General features: G+C 45.1%; 2 protein-coding genes across 2 annotated transcripts in view; both read left to right on the top strand.

Annotated features, from left to right (window-relative positions):
- Nucleotides 1-1,033: 1,033 nt before the first annotated feature.
- LOC308166913 (wee1-like protein kinase 1-A) lies at nt 1,034-6,418 on the top strand (the record flags this gene model as incomplete). The annotated part of the gene is made up of 10 exons (XM_080541238.1): nt 1,034-1,681; nt 2,009-2,220; nt 2,710-2,776; nt 2,868-3,040; nt 3,141-3,409; nt 3,531-3,620; nt 4,948-5,033; nt 5,168-5,338; nt 5,741-5,886; nt 6,265-6,418. Exons 1-10 carry the CDS (start codon nt 1,214-1,216, stop codon nt 6,416-6,418), a joined length of 1,836 nt encoding a protein of 611 aa, XP_080397364.1. The 5' UTR covers nt 1,034-1,213.
- A 1,387-nt stretch (nt 6,419-7,805) lies between these two features.
- swap70a (switching B cell complex subunit SWAP70a) overlaps nt 7,806-17,037 on the top strand; it is a gene marked incomplete at both ends in the record, with an annotated part of 11,571 nt that continues 2,339 nt past the window's right edge. The window contains 9 exons of the mRNA XM_080541247.1: nt 7,806-7,904; nt 10,402-10,542; nt 11,848-12,021; nt 12,385-12,612; nt 13,060-13,206; nt 13,689-13,797; nt 14,318-14,499; nt 16,744-16,851; nt 16,987-17,037. The exon at nt 16,987-17,037 is cut by the window's right edge and continues 116 nt beyond it. Coding sequence (XP_080397373.1) covers nt 7,806-7,904; nt 10,402-10,542; nt 11,848-12,021; nt 12,385-12,612; nt 13,060-13,206; nt 13,689-13,797; nt 14,318-14,499; nt 16,744-16,851; nt 16,987-17,037 — 1,239 coding nt within the window. The remainder of the gene's footprint in view (nt 7,905-10,401; nt 10,543-11,847; nt 12,022-12,384; nt 12,613-13,059; nt 13,207-13,688; nt 13,798-14,317; nt 14,500-16,743; nt 16,852-16,986) is intronic.

Raw genomic sequence — 17,037 nt, 5'->3', positions numbered from 1 at the left:
ATTTTACCTTTTGAATATGTACAAATAATGGATACACGCTGGTTGTTAATAAAAGCAGTACAATGTTTAGCACTGATCGTTTTTGGTATCCAAAATGTATGAGTTGTGTGTATTACATAGTATAACATGTATGTTACACTAGGTTCTTGCTTTAGTTGAGATATGCGGTCATTATTTACCGAACATACAGAATTAATACATACAGTTGACCATTGAATCCGATCCAAGGGAATAGAATTTGAGGATTTAATTAACTTTGCATGTCAAGAAAAAAATATGTTCTGCTTAAGGTCAGGCTTATTTATCATTATTTCTGCTATTTGTATTACAATATGTGACGCTATGGTCGATTTGATATCTGGAAGTGGAACGGGTTTCTTTTTGAACTGGTGGACTCAATTCAACTTAATGAGTGATTTGTTGATGACATTTTTCTATTTTAGCTACATTTCAATAACAACTGGAAAAATGTAGGTGTTTTAATCCTTATCTAATCTAATTAATTAATCTAATTATTGTGTTCTTTTGATCAATGACATGATGACACTAATCCGATGAACGCCTCTGGAAGATCAGAGGACTCACTTCGCGCCAAAGTGACGTGCGTATTGAAAAGCCACTCAGTAACGTAATGACGTCGCTTCACAGCGTGGAACGCCCAGGTTTCAAACCCGAGGCCTGTAATCTCATTGGCTGAAGACTGACCAACGGTCGGGGCAGCGCTGCAACGTTATAGTGGGCAGTGCCACACGGTCTCTGGAGCACAAGTGTGGAGACAATCTGGTAAACAAACATTTGACGGGAAAGTTGGCCATGCATTCATCTTGCTAGCCAAGCAACAAGTGGTTTGTTTTGTTTGATTCTTTTGAAAAAGGTCAATGCACCACGGCGCGATAGCTCGGTTCTGGATTATCGCGGATGCGTGGTTTGTATTGGTGTGCACAGCGTCGTGCCGGAACACGGGGCAGCGAGCAGCGTGTGTGGCTAGCTGTGGAGCTAGTTAGCGTCCTGCTTTAAGACTGGATTAGACACGACATTCTGCATTTCGAACGGATTTCTTACAATAACAGTGTTGCGTGTGCCACGGGCACAGGGATCGTACGTTAATCTAGCTCATCTCGACACAGCTTTTCACAATTCAAAAGTTCCAGTACCGCCGCCGTGCTACTGAAGCGATAGCTTAGCTAAAGTTAGCTGCCGAGCTACAGCGAATATGAGTTTCAGCTGCCGACTGTTCGTCAGCGCGTCGCCGGCCAAGATGGGACCTATTCGCCAGAGGCTGGACTTCTCCCCGAGCGACGGAGAGGACGAGGCCAACAACAGCACCGAAACGGAACCGGGTCTGGTTGAACTGGACTCTCCGTCACAGTCACTCAGACCGACTTCCAAGCCGAACGAGGACGTCTGCAACAGCACCACGAAGAGTCCACTGGCCGAGGACGTGGAGCTCTGGGACGAGGAGGGATTCGGATGTCTTTCTCCCCTAAAGTCACTCGAAACTGACATGAAGGGATCTCCTTCTCCGAGGAAAGGAGCACGTCCTTACTACAACAGTTCGTCTCCTGAGTCTTCCTACAGTCGGGAGGACGGAGACAGCTCTCCCATCCCGGACTGCCCCGACACGCCGCCCCATAAAACCTTCAGAAAGCTGCGGCTGTTTGATGTCCCGCACACGCCCAAGGTGGGTCAGCTACAACAACATCCTGATCACGTTGCTGTCACTGGTGATGATAGTTCGATGTTTATTTCAAGTAGAATGTTGATTTAGAATGAACGTGTTGCCTCTCTAGCGCTCCTCTTGCTGATCCGAGATGGCAATTTTGTGAAGAAACAGAAAAGTACTTCGGTTCTGTCTTCCAACTGGTGGTTGTTCACACGGGGGAGATGAATCGTATTCGAATGCAGCCGTTGATCTCATTGTGACCTTATTTTCTCAAGACAAGTAGCACTACTAGAATTACCCCTACATGTTGTTAACACATCTCACAATTGACGTTTTCTCTTCCAGAGTCTGTTGTCTAGAGCCAGGGGGCCGGCTACAGGGTCCACAGTACGCAGAGCAGGCTGCCTCATGAATGTGGACTCAACTGGGAGACCCCGAACAGACGGCAGAAGTAGGCAGACGCCTATGATCAACATCAACCCCTTTACCCCTGACTCACTACTGATCCAGACAGCCAACTTACAGAGGAACAACCGCAAGCGATCACACTGGAATGAGTAAGACACCTTTCTGATTGATGACCGTTTTCTGGGTGGTGGTGGTGGTGGGCAATCCCTAAAACATGTGTCTTCCTGGAACATAGGGTGGAACATATGGTTACCCTCTGAAGTATTGCCAGATGTTTTGGAAGTATTGTGAAATAGATCATATTTCCTTAATACTGCCAGAACACGACTTGCTTTATGATAAGAAAATCCATATAATGTAGGCCACTAAACTAGAAAGCTTTTCATAGTTCTGCTTGATGGATAGAAATATGTATGTAAATATTTTCCTATTGACACTAGCTTATTCAGTCAAGCCCTTGGGAGGTTCGTTAAATCAGTTGACTCAGTTTCATGAAAAGAAGCCAGAAGCTGGCAGCCACCCAGAGCCACATGGTCACATTCCTACCATGTGCACTTGTCTTCTCTGGGATTACTTCTGCCCCCTGGTGTTGGATATAAGATATAACACATCTGGTCTCTCTTGCTTTGTCTCTACAGCTCCTGTGGAGAGGAAATGGAAGCAAGTGATGCGGAGTTTGACGAGGATATTATTCCCCCATCAAAGGTATATTTTGTAATCAGTTATTTTCCACTCGCTGAAATAATGGAATTTATTAAATTAGTATGCCTGCTAATTTATTGTCTTTTCCATGCAGAAAATGACTCTTCTGGATAGCAACATGATGTCCAGATATACTACAGAGTTTCACGAGTTGGAGAAGATCGGGTCTGGGGAGTTTGGCGCTGTTTTCAAATGTGTGAAAAGACTCGACGGCTGCATCTACGCCATCAAGCGCTCCAAGAGACCCCTGGCCGGATCTGTGGACGAGTAAGACAACCGTGTTGATATCGGAATGACCATTCATTGTCAATCCCTTATGGAAACGAGAAGTCATGTTTAACGGATGCTAACGTTGCGTTTCCTTCAGGCAGAACGCCCTGCGGGAGGTCTACGCCCACGCCGTCCTGGGACAGCACCCCCATGTGGTACGCTACTACTCCGCCTGGTCGGAGGACGACCACATGCTGATCCAGAACGAGTACTGTAACGGCGGCACACTGGCAGACGTGGTCGCGGAGAGCTCCAGAACCATGCGCTTCTTCTCCGAGCTGGAGCTCAAGGACCTCCTCCTCCAGGTGGCCCGGGGCCTGAGGTACATCCACTCCACCTCCCTGGTCCACATGGACATCAAGCCCAGTAAGTAACCACGGCTGCAGCCATCTGGACGGACGGAAAGCAATCGTTCTTAGTGTCCAATGTCCCTTCAACAGTATTTTCCTATAACAAACCATGTTCCTTTGCTTTTTCTTCCCACCAGGCAACATCTTCCTGTCTAGAAGAACGACGGTGTGTGTGGATGAGTTGGATGAGGACGAAGGACCGAATACGAATGTAGTTTACAAAATCGGTAAAGTCCTGGGGCCGGATTCACCAAGCGTTTTTAAGAACAAATTTGTTCTTAAGAACAACATTTGTTCTTAAGACAAAACTTAAGAAGATTTGGTATTCCCGAAGAAAATCTTATCTTAACTTTAGTTTTTTCTTAACTTTCTTCTTAAGATTTTTCCTAAGATAGAACTTAAGAACAAATGAGATTCTCCAAAACAAAGTTCTTAGATTTCTTCTCAAATGTCTTCTTAACTTTAAGAGAAGCTCTCACCTGTCTTAAAGCAGCTAAAGTGAAAGGTAAGTCTTACTTGAACAATTTTGTATTGCATTTATTTGATTTTATTAATATTTAGTTTAGCCCTAGACAATGTGTTAACACATATTGTTAATTCAAGTTGGTCAGAGTACTTTTGTGTGAATGTTTTGTGTGAATGTGTGAATGTCTATCACATGTTTGTATGTTTGAGATATAACTGAAATGGGCCTTTCAGCCTGTGTCACATGTAGGCCTATTCCTAGATTACACCGCAATGTACTCAGAAAGTAAATCAAGGAGGCAGTTGTTGTATTTGATGTATACTACTTAATTAATCATTATGAACATGTTATTTAAGTAGGCCAAGTAACTGAAACAATGTCCTTACTATTATTTATTTTATATTCACATTTTAGATGGAAGTTCTTCATAAGTTCAAAAGAGAGAGAGAGAGAGAGAGACACACAGGTGTAAAAATCACAGTTCAAAATCTAAGAACTTAAGTGAGAAAACTAAGAAGTTCTTAAGACATAGGACAATTCTTAGGAAAAAAATGGTGAATAGCGTTTAAGAACATTCTTAGGAACATCTTATCTTTTTTCTTAAGAATTGTCTTAAGAATTATCTTAAGAACACTTTGGTGAATCCGGCCCCTGTTCATCAGCTTCATTCACGTGGAAGATGTTAATGACCGAATGTACCTGACCGTACAGGGAGCCCACATTTATTTTTATTTTTTTTATTTTTATTTTATGATTTTATCCCTTTTTTCACCCAATTTGGTAGCCAATTGAACCCAACCTAGCATCCAATTATCCCTCCTCGAGCCCAGCACCGTTATTCCAGCACCAGACGGGGGCGCTGTTGCGTGACGGATCCTTGTCCGGAACTACTCCTATACCCCCCTCGGGAGCGGCCGCCCAATATGCCGTTCCCCGTGTGTGCCCTGGCCATATCCGGGTCTGGCGAGCCGGGATACGAACCCCGGCCCCGGTGGGCAGCATGCACTAGTGGCCAGTGCTTACACCACCGCGGGGCAAGGGAGCCCATTTTCTAACGGTTTGTTTTGGTCTTTTTTTTTTTCTCACAGGGGATCTCGGTCACGTGACCCGAGTGGACAACCCCCAAGTTGAAGAAGGAGACAGCAGGTACCTGGCAAATGAAGTCTTGCAAGAGGTAAATTGGCGCTCTCTGTCTCTCCCCTCCTCTTTCTCCCCTCATGCACTTTTTTACCACACGTCACTCCCAACTAATCGGTTTTTCCTGTGACATGCTATTGGAGTATAACCTTTAATTGTCCTGTTTTTCAGGAGTACCGGAACCTCAGGAGAGCGGACATCTTTGCCCTGGCCCTGACTGTGATCAATGCCTCCGGGGCACAGCCGCTTCCGACCAATGGCGAGAGGTGGCACGACATTAGACAAGGAAAACTACCCACGATACCTCAAGTGCTCTCACAGGAGTTCCTCAGTTTACTGAAGGTACGAGAACACTTTGAATGAGAAGAGTTGTGACCTGTTTCCCCCAAAAAATATTTTTAGGTTAAGATTCTCTTTTTACGTCCATTGACAACCACTTCCAAAAGATGGCCTTGGTGCTAAAAAGGTTTAGGGGGAGGCGTACCCCCACAACCACCCCAGTAACCTCTAGTAGTATTAATTTATATTTGACGACATTTAATGATGGTCCTCTTTGGCTCAGTGGGTAGAGTGTGGCACTAACAATGCTTAGGTTGTGGTTTTGATTCCTGCTGCGACCACATATACTGCGAAATATATACACTCACTTTGGATCAAAGCGTCAGCTAAATAGTTTCTATTATTGATATGTAGTGTGTCGTAATTCCAATGACGTCAACAGTTTCCTTCCTCTTCCTGCTACAGCTGATGATCCACCCTGACCCGGAGAGGCGTCCGTCAGCCAAGGCCCTCACCAAGCACCCGGTCCTCCTCACCGCCTCCCTCATGAGCGCAGACCAGCTGCGGGTAGAGCTCAACGCAGAGAAGTTCAAAAACGCACTTCTGCAGAAGTACGTATCCTCCCCCCTTTTTAATCAAGTAGTCAGTTTGGTGTATAGCTTAATTCGTGGTTTGTGATTGCACTGCCAGTTTACATTAGGGATGCAACCTCAGCAAAAATGTCAAGACTAAAAACCCATCTTTTTAATATTGCCTTTAAGTGACTAAATAATTAAATTAAGATTATAAAAACCCATCCTTTTAATATTGCCTTTAAATGACTAAATAATTAAATTAAGATATAATAATCTTATTATATAATGATTAAATCACTGAGCTGCAACGTTTGCAGGAAAAGTGCTATACAAATAAAGTTATTATTATTATTATTGTGATTGTGAGAGGCTGTGTTTTGACCTCACTGTGTTTGTTTTTCCTGGTTCTTCCAGGGAGCTGAAGAAGGCCCAGCAGGCCAAAGCAGCAGCAGAAGAGAAGGTGCTCCACACAGACAAGGTCCTCACACGTTCCACCCTCCAATCCACCAGGAGCTCCAGGCTCATCGGCAAGAAGATGAACCGTTCCGTCAGCTTGACCATCTACTGAGCAGTTACCCAGACCCAACACCACCCCACCCCTAGAACAGGGTTAGCCCTGGACATTGTTCTAGACTGGGACGGCTGTGGTCGGGCAGATATGGACAACCCTGACGGAGCACACAAACTAGACTATAATAGTTCTTTGATACTCTTTGGTACTTTGGAAGGAGTTTTAACGACAAACTGACCAAACGCTCGTCATTCACAACATAAAGTGAAGTGACTGTTACCTTTCCGAGCACTTGGAATGTTCTGGTGATTGGTATGAAGAAAAGAAAAGAAAGAAAACCGTTGTGGGTTTTTGTATTTGAAGTGGAGAAGCGGTGCTAGAATCTTGTCTCTGAAGTAAGATGGTTTGGGATAGTGATAGAATTGTGCACCTTACATCCTGTGATGTCATACCTGATGTCAGGTAGAGAAACTGGACCATTGAAAGGATTGATACAAGCACTTTGAAGTTGAGGGCTGTCCTCGCCTCGTACAACCTGCTGCTGCTGCTATATATGTGGTTTGTCTTTAACTGGAGTGGAGTTCTGTGAAATTGTTAATTACAGTCATTGACATGTTTAAAAAAAAAAAAAAAATAGTTCCAGTGATCAATCTCTCCCGTTAGAGCTGTTGCAGCTGGCGAACATTTTCAACCTATTACATGTTTTCATTATGTACCGTCGTTTCTGTACACCGGTTGTTGTGGTGTACTCATGGTCATACTTCATGATGATCCATACAATCGTGACATGGTTGGTGGAGGTGAATCATGGAATGTTGACATGCCCCCTTTTTTGTGTTTTTTTGTTTTGAATATGATGGATGGAGTAATTGACCAATTGTTTTATGGCAGAAGTCAGTATTTCAGGCTATTGAATCTGTAAACATTACTGTAGCATTAATGACTCATCATATTCTCCGATTGTTCATGTTTTGTGAATACACCATTTCAAGGATGTCTATTATGCATGTAAATATTTTGACAGCTTTTGGTCTCATGTTACCTGTTCGACTTTCAATAAATTCACTCTTTATGACTTTTGGGGTTGATTCCTCTCCTCGAATGTGTGTGTGTGGATGATTACTACATTATAATTGTATTGAATAAAGGAATAAGTGATCAAGAGAGTTAGGGAGAGCGATGACCAGTGCGAGTTGGAAACGTCTCAAAATAAAGACGACGTAACAAGTAACGGACACAGGACGAGATCAGATATCAGTTAAGCAACAGTCAGAACGGATGCTGATGAAAGCACAAGAAGTTTGACAGCGTCGCTATGTGCTGCTAAGCGTGTTTTTATGCTGCGACACTCACTGTCGCTGGCCATGTGACTGTCTCTCGAGCGGAACCGCTGTGCCTGAAGGCGCATTTACCAAGAGGACGTCGGCGCTGTGCTGCGTCCAACATGGGGCTTCTTAGGGACGAGCTTCTGAAATCTATATGGCACGCATTCACAGCCTTGGACGTGGACCAAACTGGGAAAGTATCCAAGTCTCAGTTAAAGGTAGGCTTCAGACTTTGTACAGTGTTTATATCAAATCAGTGAATATGAACGATCGTATTTTTTTGTATGGGATCCTCTTCAACCCGCATATTGTTCTATTGCAGGCTATGATGCTCACTCATGACACTTGAAAAAGTTGTGATCAGCTACAAACCCCTAGGGTTTCCATTCCACGATCTACTTGATTCAGAAAATAATCATAATAACACATCCCAAAACTGAAGATGATTTAGTAGACTTACCAGGTAGACTTTCCCAAGTTGGATACACTGTGATGTAAAGTGGTTTACTGGGAGACAACGATGTTTTTGAGACATTAGAAGTTCGAGTTGACCAAACCTTTGATCTCTTATCTTTGGATAACACAATCTTCCTTCTTGCTATGAGGAGGTTTGTTGACAAGTTCGGGACGAGTCAGCACCACAGCAAAATAATAGGAGATGGAGACTTAGAAATATCTTCCCTTACTCATGTGTGTCTATACATATTACCACGGAAACAGGGATATAAAAGGTCATTTAATTGTTTCAGTTTTGTTTAATTCATTCCCAAAAGATTTTTCCTGATTCACAAACATTCTGACATGAATATTCTTACAATGATAACAGTGCCGTACACATTATTGTGTACCTTGGGCAACCAGATGTTGAAGATTTCCACTTGTAAAAGGGGTAGTGGTGAGGGAGGGGAGGAGGGGAGTTCCTGTCTGGGTCTATGCTATGGGCTGTCCGTATGCTGGTCCTTATGCAAGGCCCTGATAAACATGTGGTCTCTCTCCAAGTTTTAGGCACACACACGCGCACACACACACGCACACACGCGCACACACACACACACACACACACACACACACACACACACACACACACACACACACACACACACACACACACACACTCACACGCACACACACACACACACACACACACACACACACACACACACACACACACACACACACACACACACACACACACACAGTGTGTAGCAGAGGCTTTTCTCCGAAGCAAAGTACATTTGTGTAAAGTAAATAAATCATCTATAGTCTTCATAAGAATCACATTTACTTCCTCCCAATATAAACCCCTCAAAAAAAGTTCGGAAACGCTTAATATAAATACCAATTGGTATTGTATTTTATATCGTTGGAAAGCCTGATTAGTCACCTTTACAACGAGGTACAACTTGTAAGGATCATGCATTCGTGGAATGAGCAACACAGCTAAACGTGTGGGTAGCGGCCCAAAAATATTTGCCAAAATCCCCTATATTCTTCTGTTGGTATTCACTCTCGTTTTAAGTTGCTTGGTGGATTGGATGATTCCACTCTCCCACAGTAATAAGGAAAAAACAACACCTATTGGCCATTTTTACACTTTATTAATTTTACATTGTCAGGGACCTCAGTAGTGTGTGTAATATCCATACGCAGTCACAACAGCTTGGCACCTCCTCCTCATGCTGGTCACCAGCCTGGTCACACACTGCTGTGGGACGGCATCCCATTCCTCAACTAGGATTTGCCACAAGTCAGCCAACATGGTTGCGTTGGTCACTCTGGCACGTACAGCACGCCCAAGCTGATCCCACAAGTGTTCAATTGGGTTGAGGTCTGGACTCACGGCAGGCCATTCCACCCTCTCCACTCCCAAATACTGGAGGTGCTCTGTGATGATCCTGGCTCTGTGGGGGCGAGCGTTGTCATCATGGAGGATGGAGTTAGGTCCCAGATTCTGGAGATATGGGATCGCCACTGGCCCCAGAATATCATTCCTGTCAATTAGGTGCCATTCAGGTGCCACCTGTGACTGACATACACCTGCCAGCACTTGAAGCTCAAAACGAGAGTGAATACCAACAGAAGAATATTGCAGGGGATTTTGGCAAAAATGTTTGGGCCGCTAGCCCGCTACCCACACGTTTAGCTGTGTTACTCATTCCATGAATGTATGATGCTTACAAGTTGTACCTCATTGTAAAGGTGACCAATCAGGCTTTCCAACAATATAACATACAATACCAATTGGTATTATTAAAGGGGAGGAAGAATCGACTGAAATAACGTTTCCAAACTTTTTCTGAGGGGTTCATATCTCCAAATAGATTTCTGTGACTTCCTGGCATGACGTGATATTCCAGATATATTCTACCGTTAACATTCTATTTGTCTTTAGTTCATTTGTGGAAGAACTGAGTACTGGGTGGTGACAAGGCCCAATAAACACCTTAAATTGACTTTCTTTGACCTGCTTATTTTTGGTCCTGTGGTCACTTTTTTACAGGCCTATTTATATGTGTATAGTTTAAGCATGACTGCCCAAGCATTACTAAAAACAGGAACAAGAAGTAAAGTGACTACGGGGCAGTGATGCTTGAACCAACGGAAACAGAGGGCCTCTCATGCATGCCAGTGTGATCTGAGGCCATGGGCTTGGGCTGAACATCCCAGAGATCATGTGACCACAGTGATTGTGGACCTGACTGTGACCCTCTCCAGGTGCTGTCTCACAGTCTGTGTACGGTGATGAAGATCCCCCACGACCCCGTGGCCTTGGAGGAGCACTTCAAGGATGATGATGATGGGCCAGTGTCCACCCAGGGGTACATGCCTTACCTGAACAGATTCATACTGGACAAGGTGAGCTGAGCACCTGCACCTGCACCTCTTTCATCTCAGCATCAAAGCAACATATCAAAGCGACTGTCACTGAACCCCCCACCCCACCCCACCCCACCACACAAAATAACCTGCTTTTTCTTGTTAAACATTTTCAAAATGCATAGCACATAAAAACTAAAAACTAAAAACACTATGAACAACTACGAAGACTACAGGAAGGCCTGTCTGAGGAGATGAGTTTGTCGTAATGTTTTGAAGGAGGAGAGCATATGATTGGTATGTTTTGGATATACATCCATACATATATACATCAACATAAATATATATAAATGATTTGTATATACAATTTGTGTATAATTAATTGCACATTTGATTTGTACATAATTGCACATGTCCTTATTAAGATTCAAATCAGTGGTCCTTGGTAATGGGTACTGTGACTTGGTAAACACTAGTGATTAAGCAACAAGTGCAGTGGCTGTGTTGGTCTCCCCCCCTCTCTGACTTCAATAGGATTGTTGTCCTGGGTTCCCTCCTTGGCAGACCATCAGCTACAGCCCACATCTATACTATTGTACAGTACACACTCACCAACAGTTTCCATGGCAATAAAACCAACACTGATGTCAATTAGTAAACGGCTTGAGTTCAGCACTTTTTGTACTTGGAGGCTATTTTCCCTGCCTTTCTCTCCCGGAATCTGACTTGAATTGGAATGAAGAGACGAGGAACATTCTGTTTGTACTTCACGTCCTGTGGGCTGAGGCATGAGAAAGCAGGCAAACGTTATCCTCCTACTTACCATTTGTAAACAAGTTGCCCTCAGAGATTACAAAGGATTCGTTTCAATGACTGCTGTTAAGTGATTCTGATTGGTATCTCACTTAGCCATACCTGCATATCACAGTGTTGTCTTAGCCATACCTGCATAATATGTTATTATTATTATTATTATTATTATTATTATTATTATTATTATTATTATTATTATTATTATTATTAGATTATTAGATTAGTATCAGTGTTATCTAGGAAGGCCTGGATCTGGAGGTTTAGAAGTACACACAGGCCAGAGTCACACAAAAGATATACCATCCCATAACTCCTGAACCGCCCAATAAACAGCCAACTGTAGTCTCCTGTTGTATTTGTTTATTATTGTCTTCTCTGCAGTGTAATGCTCCTAGGTGGTGTGGATCAGTGCTACACTTACATTTGTAACCTACCTACAAGAAGTCCCCCCCCCCCCAGGGAAAATACAGTTATAACTAACAAACTAAGTACTCAGTATGTCTAAATATGGTAATGTTACTGTGATTGCAGGTTCGGGATAACTTTGACCTTGTGGAGTTCAACAACCTGTGCTGGACCCTGTGTTACAGGAAGAACATCAGCATGAAGCATCTCCTCATCTCCAACGACGACGCCTTCAAAGTCTGGTGCATCTTTAACTTCCTGTCTGAGGACAGGTACCCGCTGGTCATCGTCACCGAGGAGGTGAGAGACATCATCCACCTCGTTCACCGTGAACACAGACCGATGCATCGCTTTGGGGGCGACGGTAGCCTAGAGGTTATAGAGGCTGGCTAGCAATCGGAAGGTCGCTGGTTCGATCCCCACCAGTCTTCTGCATGCAATTAATGTGAAGATGCCGAATATTTAAAAGTTTACACATGGCCTTAATGGACAATGTACAATAGATACAATCACATACGATACAACAATAAGAATGTGACGTTCAAAACAATGAAGATCAGTAAACACAGGAGTTTACAACAAAATAGAGGATTTCCCAGAGAGTGATATATCAAAAAGGAAAACCAATTGTTTGGCCGGTGACTCTCCTCCCTCTCTCCTCAGATCGAGTACTTCCTGCGGAAGCTCATGGAGGCCATGGGGGGCAGCTGGAACGTGGAGAAGTTTGAGGACTACAAGGTTCAGCTGAGCAGGAAGAAGAGCTGTCTGACAGCCTGGGAGCTGGTGGAGGTGGTGGGCATGGGTCACTTCAGCAAGGGCATGAACCGCCAGACGTTGTCCATGGCCATCAACGAGGTGTTCCAGGAGCTCATACTGGATGTGCTCAACCAGGTCAGACGGGTTCCTCAGTGACAGAACACATACAAGACGGGTTTATGTTGGGGGTTATTCGGTTGTTAAGTCGTGATGTGTTTCCGGGTCCAAAGTTGGCTGAGGCGCTCTCTTCGAAATGCCTCAGTAATAATAATAATTCATTATATTTGTATAGCGCTTTTCCGAGGCTCAAAGACCCTGACAATATGGGGAAAACAGGAAAGTGTTTTTGTCTTGTTGTATGAATAGATCTGAGTCTAAAAAACGATTGAACTGTCATTCTACCGCTGTAGTACACTGGTACTCTGGTGCGGGGAATTTCTGGTTTGGACCCGGAAATTGCTAAACGTCACATTTGACGTCAGACTTAACAACCGAATTCCCTCGGTACGTCGATTGCCAACAACAAATCCAAATGGAATGGATGTCGATGGGGATACTAATACAAATCTTTCTGTCGTCAAGGGGTACATGATGAAGAAGGGCCACAAAAGGAAGAATTGGCAGGAGCGCTGGTTCGTGCTCCGGCCAAACTCCATGTCTTATTATGTGGGCGAGGATCTCGCTGACAAGAAGGGCGACATTACACTGGATCGCAGCTGCTGTGTGGAGGTAATACCATATCAGTGGCCACATATCACCATACATCATGTACTCTACTGTCGATTGTTCACATACTTCTGTATTAAAACTTGTTCCGTGGTCATTTGAGTATGAGTGACTTCACACAACATTAGGTTCCCCCCTGGCCACTCTTCTCAGATATAATGTACCCTGTATACAAACTGAGTAGTGTGTGTAGTGGAATGTGTGTGGAGCTCACCTTTGTTCACCAGTTTCCTTTGGCATTGTTAATGGGGTCGACCCAAGGAAGTGTGTGTGTGTGTGCGTGCATGCGTGTGTGTGTGTGTGTGTATGTATGTGTGTGCGTGTGTGTGCATCTGCGTGTGTGCGTCTGCGTGTGTGTGTCTGTGTGCGTGTGTCTATGTGTGTGTGTGTGTGTGTGTGTGTGTCTGTGTGTGCGTGTGTCTATGTGTGTGTGTGTGTGTGTGTGTGTGTGTGTGACATTATACAACGTTCTACACTCTCTACAGTCTCTACCAGACAAGGAGGGAAAGAAATGCCTCTTCATAGTCAAGTGCACCGACAAAAGCTACGAGATCAGCGTGTCGGACAAGAAGAGGAAACAAGAATGGATCCAAGGTAGTGAGACCAGTCACCCGTAAACCAACACACTCTGCTGTAATCTGAACCACAACAGGAGTTCTATTTCCATCGCTCCCTCTCAGACATCTCTCAGTCACACAGCTGTGTGTTTATCAGGGTGTGGTGGGGGTAGGCACCAGCAGATAAAGCAACCAGGCCGTAATCAGACCATTGACTCCCTCCCCCCTCCCTTTCCCTCCACTCTCCTCTCCTCCCCTCTGCTCCCCCGCCCCTTTCCTTCCTTTCCCTCCACTCTCATCTCCTCTCCTCTACTCCCCTTCCCCCCTCCCTCCCTCCCTCCCTACTCCTGCCCTCCCTCCCCTCTCCTCCCCTTTCGCTCCACCCGTCCTCTCCTCCCTTCCCCTGCCTTCTCCTCCCCATCCCTTTCCCTCCCCTCCCCTCCCCTCCTCTCCACCATCACCCTCCCCACCCCTCCACCATCACCCTCCCCTCCCCTCCACCATCACCCTCCCCTCCCCTCCACCATCACCCTCCCCTCCCCTCTCCCTCCATCCAGCCATCCAGACATGCATCCAGCTACTGAGGTTGGGACTGCCCGCCCCCCACCGCGAGGCCCGTCTGCGGCGCAGGGAGCTCAGGCTGAAACAGCAGCAGGAGCAGGAGGAGGTGGAGCAGCGGATGAGACACCTCCAGACCGCCAACGAGACCAAGCAGAGCCAGCTGGAGTCCATGAGGAAGGTAAACCAGCGGCCGCTTCATGCTTCTCACTGCGTTTCACTCACACAGACAGTCAGTCCGGGCGCTGCCACGAACCTTAACAAACCTTAAGGAACCATAACAGTACGTGTCTTAAAAGCTTCATCCGTGTTTTTTAAACCAAACTGTCACCTCGCGCCTTTTCACACAAACTCTGAATTGACTCAGCTTTATTGTCCCCTGTTTGTCAGCTGTGGAATGAGAATCCATTTCCACTTAGGGACACGTATTCAGTCCACATCACCTCCATAGAGAAGTGTGGTCCCTTTAAAATGAACCCTAGGATTGTTCATTGTATTCTGGAAAGGTGTGTGTGTGTGTGTGTGTGTGTGTGTGTGTCCATTTCCAATAACCCATTCGCCCCCCTAGCCTGTTCCTCCTGTTTGTCCTTGCACTCCCAGATGATCCACATTCTAACCGTTAAAACACCCGGGCCTCCAGCTCCAGATCCTGTCCCCAGACAGCTGTGTCCCTAAGCATTTCACACAGACCTGCCACATACACTCACCTCCCCCCCCCACCCTCTCATCCTGGGCTTTGACAAAACCACACACTCCTTGTGAACTAGCAGTGATATATTTTTGGGGAAAGTTGCTATGGCTGCTACTAGTTGTGACAGATTGAAATGGGTGCTAAATGACACTGTCCCTGTACAGGTAGGCTGCTCTTGACCTATGACATTCCTCTGTGTCTGCTCTAGTCTTATAGTCAAATTCTCCACTTAACTCTCATATTAGTGACAAGCTCATGCTGGAAATGTCCAGTGCGCCCGTGAAGGGGGTGTAACGGTTAAGGACAATAGCCTGTGTGTGTGTGTGTGTGTGTGTGATGTGGTTCTCTATACATGTATACAATTATAGTGGATGGACTAAAAGGTCAGAGCTTACCCACCCTCCCTTTCCTGCCCTCTGGAAAACTCCCCTCCGTCCTTCTCTCTCTCTCTCTCTCTCTCTCTCTCTCTGTCTCTCTCTCTCTCTCTGTCTCTCTCTCTGTCTCTCTCTCTCTCTGTCTCTCTCTCTCTGTCTCTCTCTCTCTCTCTCTCTCTCTCTCTCTCTCTGTCTCTCTCTCTCTCTGTCTCTCTCTCTCTCTGTCTCTCTCTCTCTCTCTCTCGCTCTCTTTCCCCCTCCGTCGTTCTCTCTCTCTCTCTCTCTCTCTTTCCCTCCCGCCTTGTTTTATCTCCTAGATGTAGAACTGACTCTTCTGTTAGCTTTTTCGCTCATATGAATAGAAGTATGAAGTGTTTTTTGACATAATATATTATATTTATATTACTTTTCCATTTATTCTGATTTACAGCCTACATAATTACTGTTCTATTGCTCTTTTTGCCATTGCCATATATATATATATATATATATATATATATATATATATAAACATTTCCTATGCACCAACCTCACCAGTCAATTTCCTGTATGTGCAAATATACTTAGAATAGAATTCTGATTCTGATGAAATGGAGAACCACATGCAGGGTGAGTGTCTCCAGGACACCTGTGACAGACTGTGTGTGGGGGGGGACGACGACAACTGTGAAGGCCAGGTCTCTGGTGGTTATTCAGATCAGTCTCAGAGTCGCTAGTTCCCCTTTGCCACAGCTGGATGAGTTCTTTTTTTTTCTTCTTCTTTTTTTCCCCCTTCTTCTTTTTAGCCAGCACAGTCTTGTTTACCTCGAATATCCAGTTTTTCTTAGATTCTAATCAGATCAGCTGTCATTGCCCTTATCTTTGAGGGATGGGTTAATGCTTGTCTTGTTTCTGTGCTCTGTTGTAAAGTAAGGGAGAAAACATGACTTACTGATGTCTACTACTGTTATTCTTATAAAACATTACAAACAAGAAGACCAGTACCGTACGTATTCAAAGACACACAGGGTCTGATTTCCTGTCTAATTGTCCTCTGTTCTGTGCTACCAACATGTCTCACTGCATACTAGCAGTAGCCAGTTCTGTCTGTGGCCTATTTCTTCTCCTTGGGACCAAAAGGCTCCTTAAATCAGTCCGACCAACAAGTTCCTTTTCAAAGCCTCCTTGTTGAACGGAGAAGGACGTCCCCCGAGACGACCCCTCCCCAATGTTGAGGAACCAAAGCCATAGAGTTTGACTCTTGTGTACTTGTGTACAGTAAGATATCCTAAAAGCCATTCGGACTCTGATTCTCTAAAGCAGCCTCTACTTGAGAGTGTAGGAGCTGACAGTGTCTCTGGTCTGGTTCTGGTTCTGGTAGAAGCTGGAGGAGGCGGCGGCCAAGGCAGCCATGGAGGAGCAGAGAAGGAAGAGGACCCAGATGGACCTGCAGGACCGCTACAGAACCGACCTGGAGAGAGAGAAGATGGTAACCGGTGCTGTGGACTGGGCCCCACACACGCACACACGCCCGCACGCACACACACACACACGCAACGCACATGGATGTGGGCCGTGTGTGTGTCTGATTGGCATACTAGTGTGTGTGTGTGTGTCCTCTCAGGTGCGTCAGCAGATGGAGGAGCAGGTGGCCCAGCAGTGCAGTGAGCTGCAG

This window comes from Nansenia antarctica (genome assembly GCF_963989245.1).
Source record: "Nansenia antarctica genome assembly, chromosome: 1".
Taxonomy (NCBI): domain Eukaryota; kingdom Metazoa; phylum Chordata; class Actinopteri; order Argentiniformes; family Microstomatidae; genus Nansenia; species Nansenia antarctica.
The sequence above is the reverse complement of the archived record's forward strand: the minus strand, read 5'-3'. Positions and strand labels throughout refer to the sequence as shown.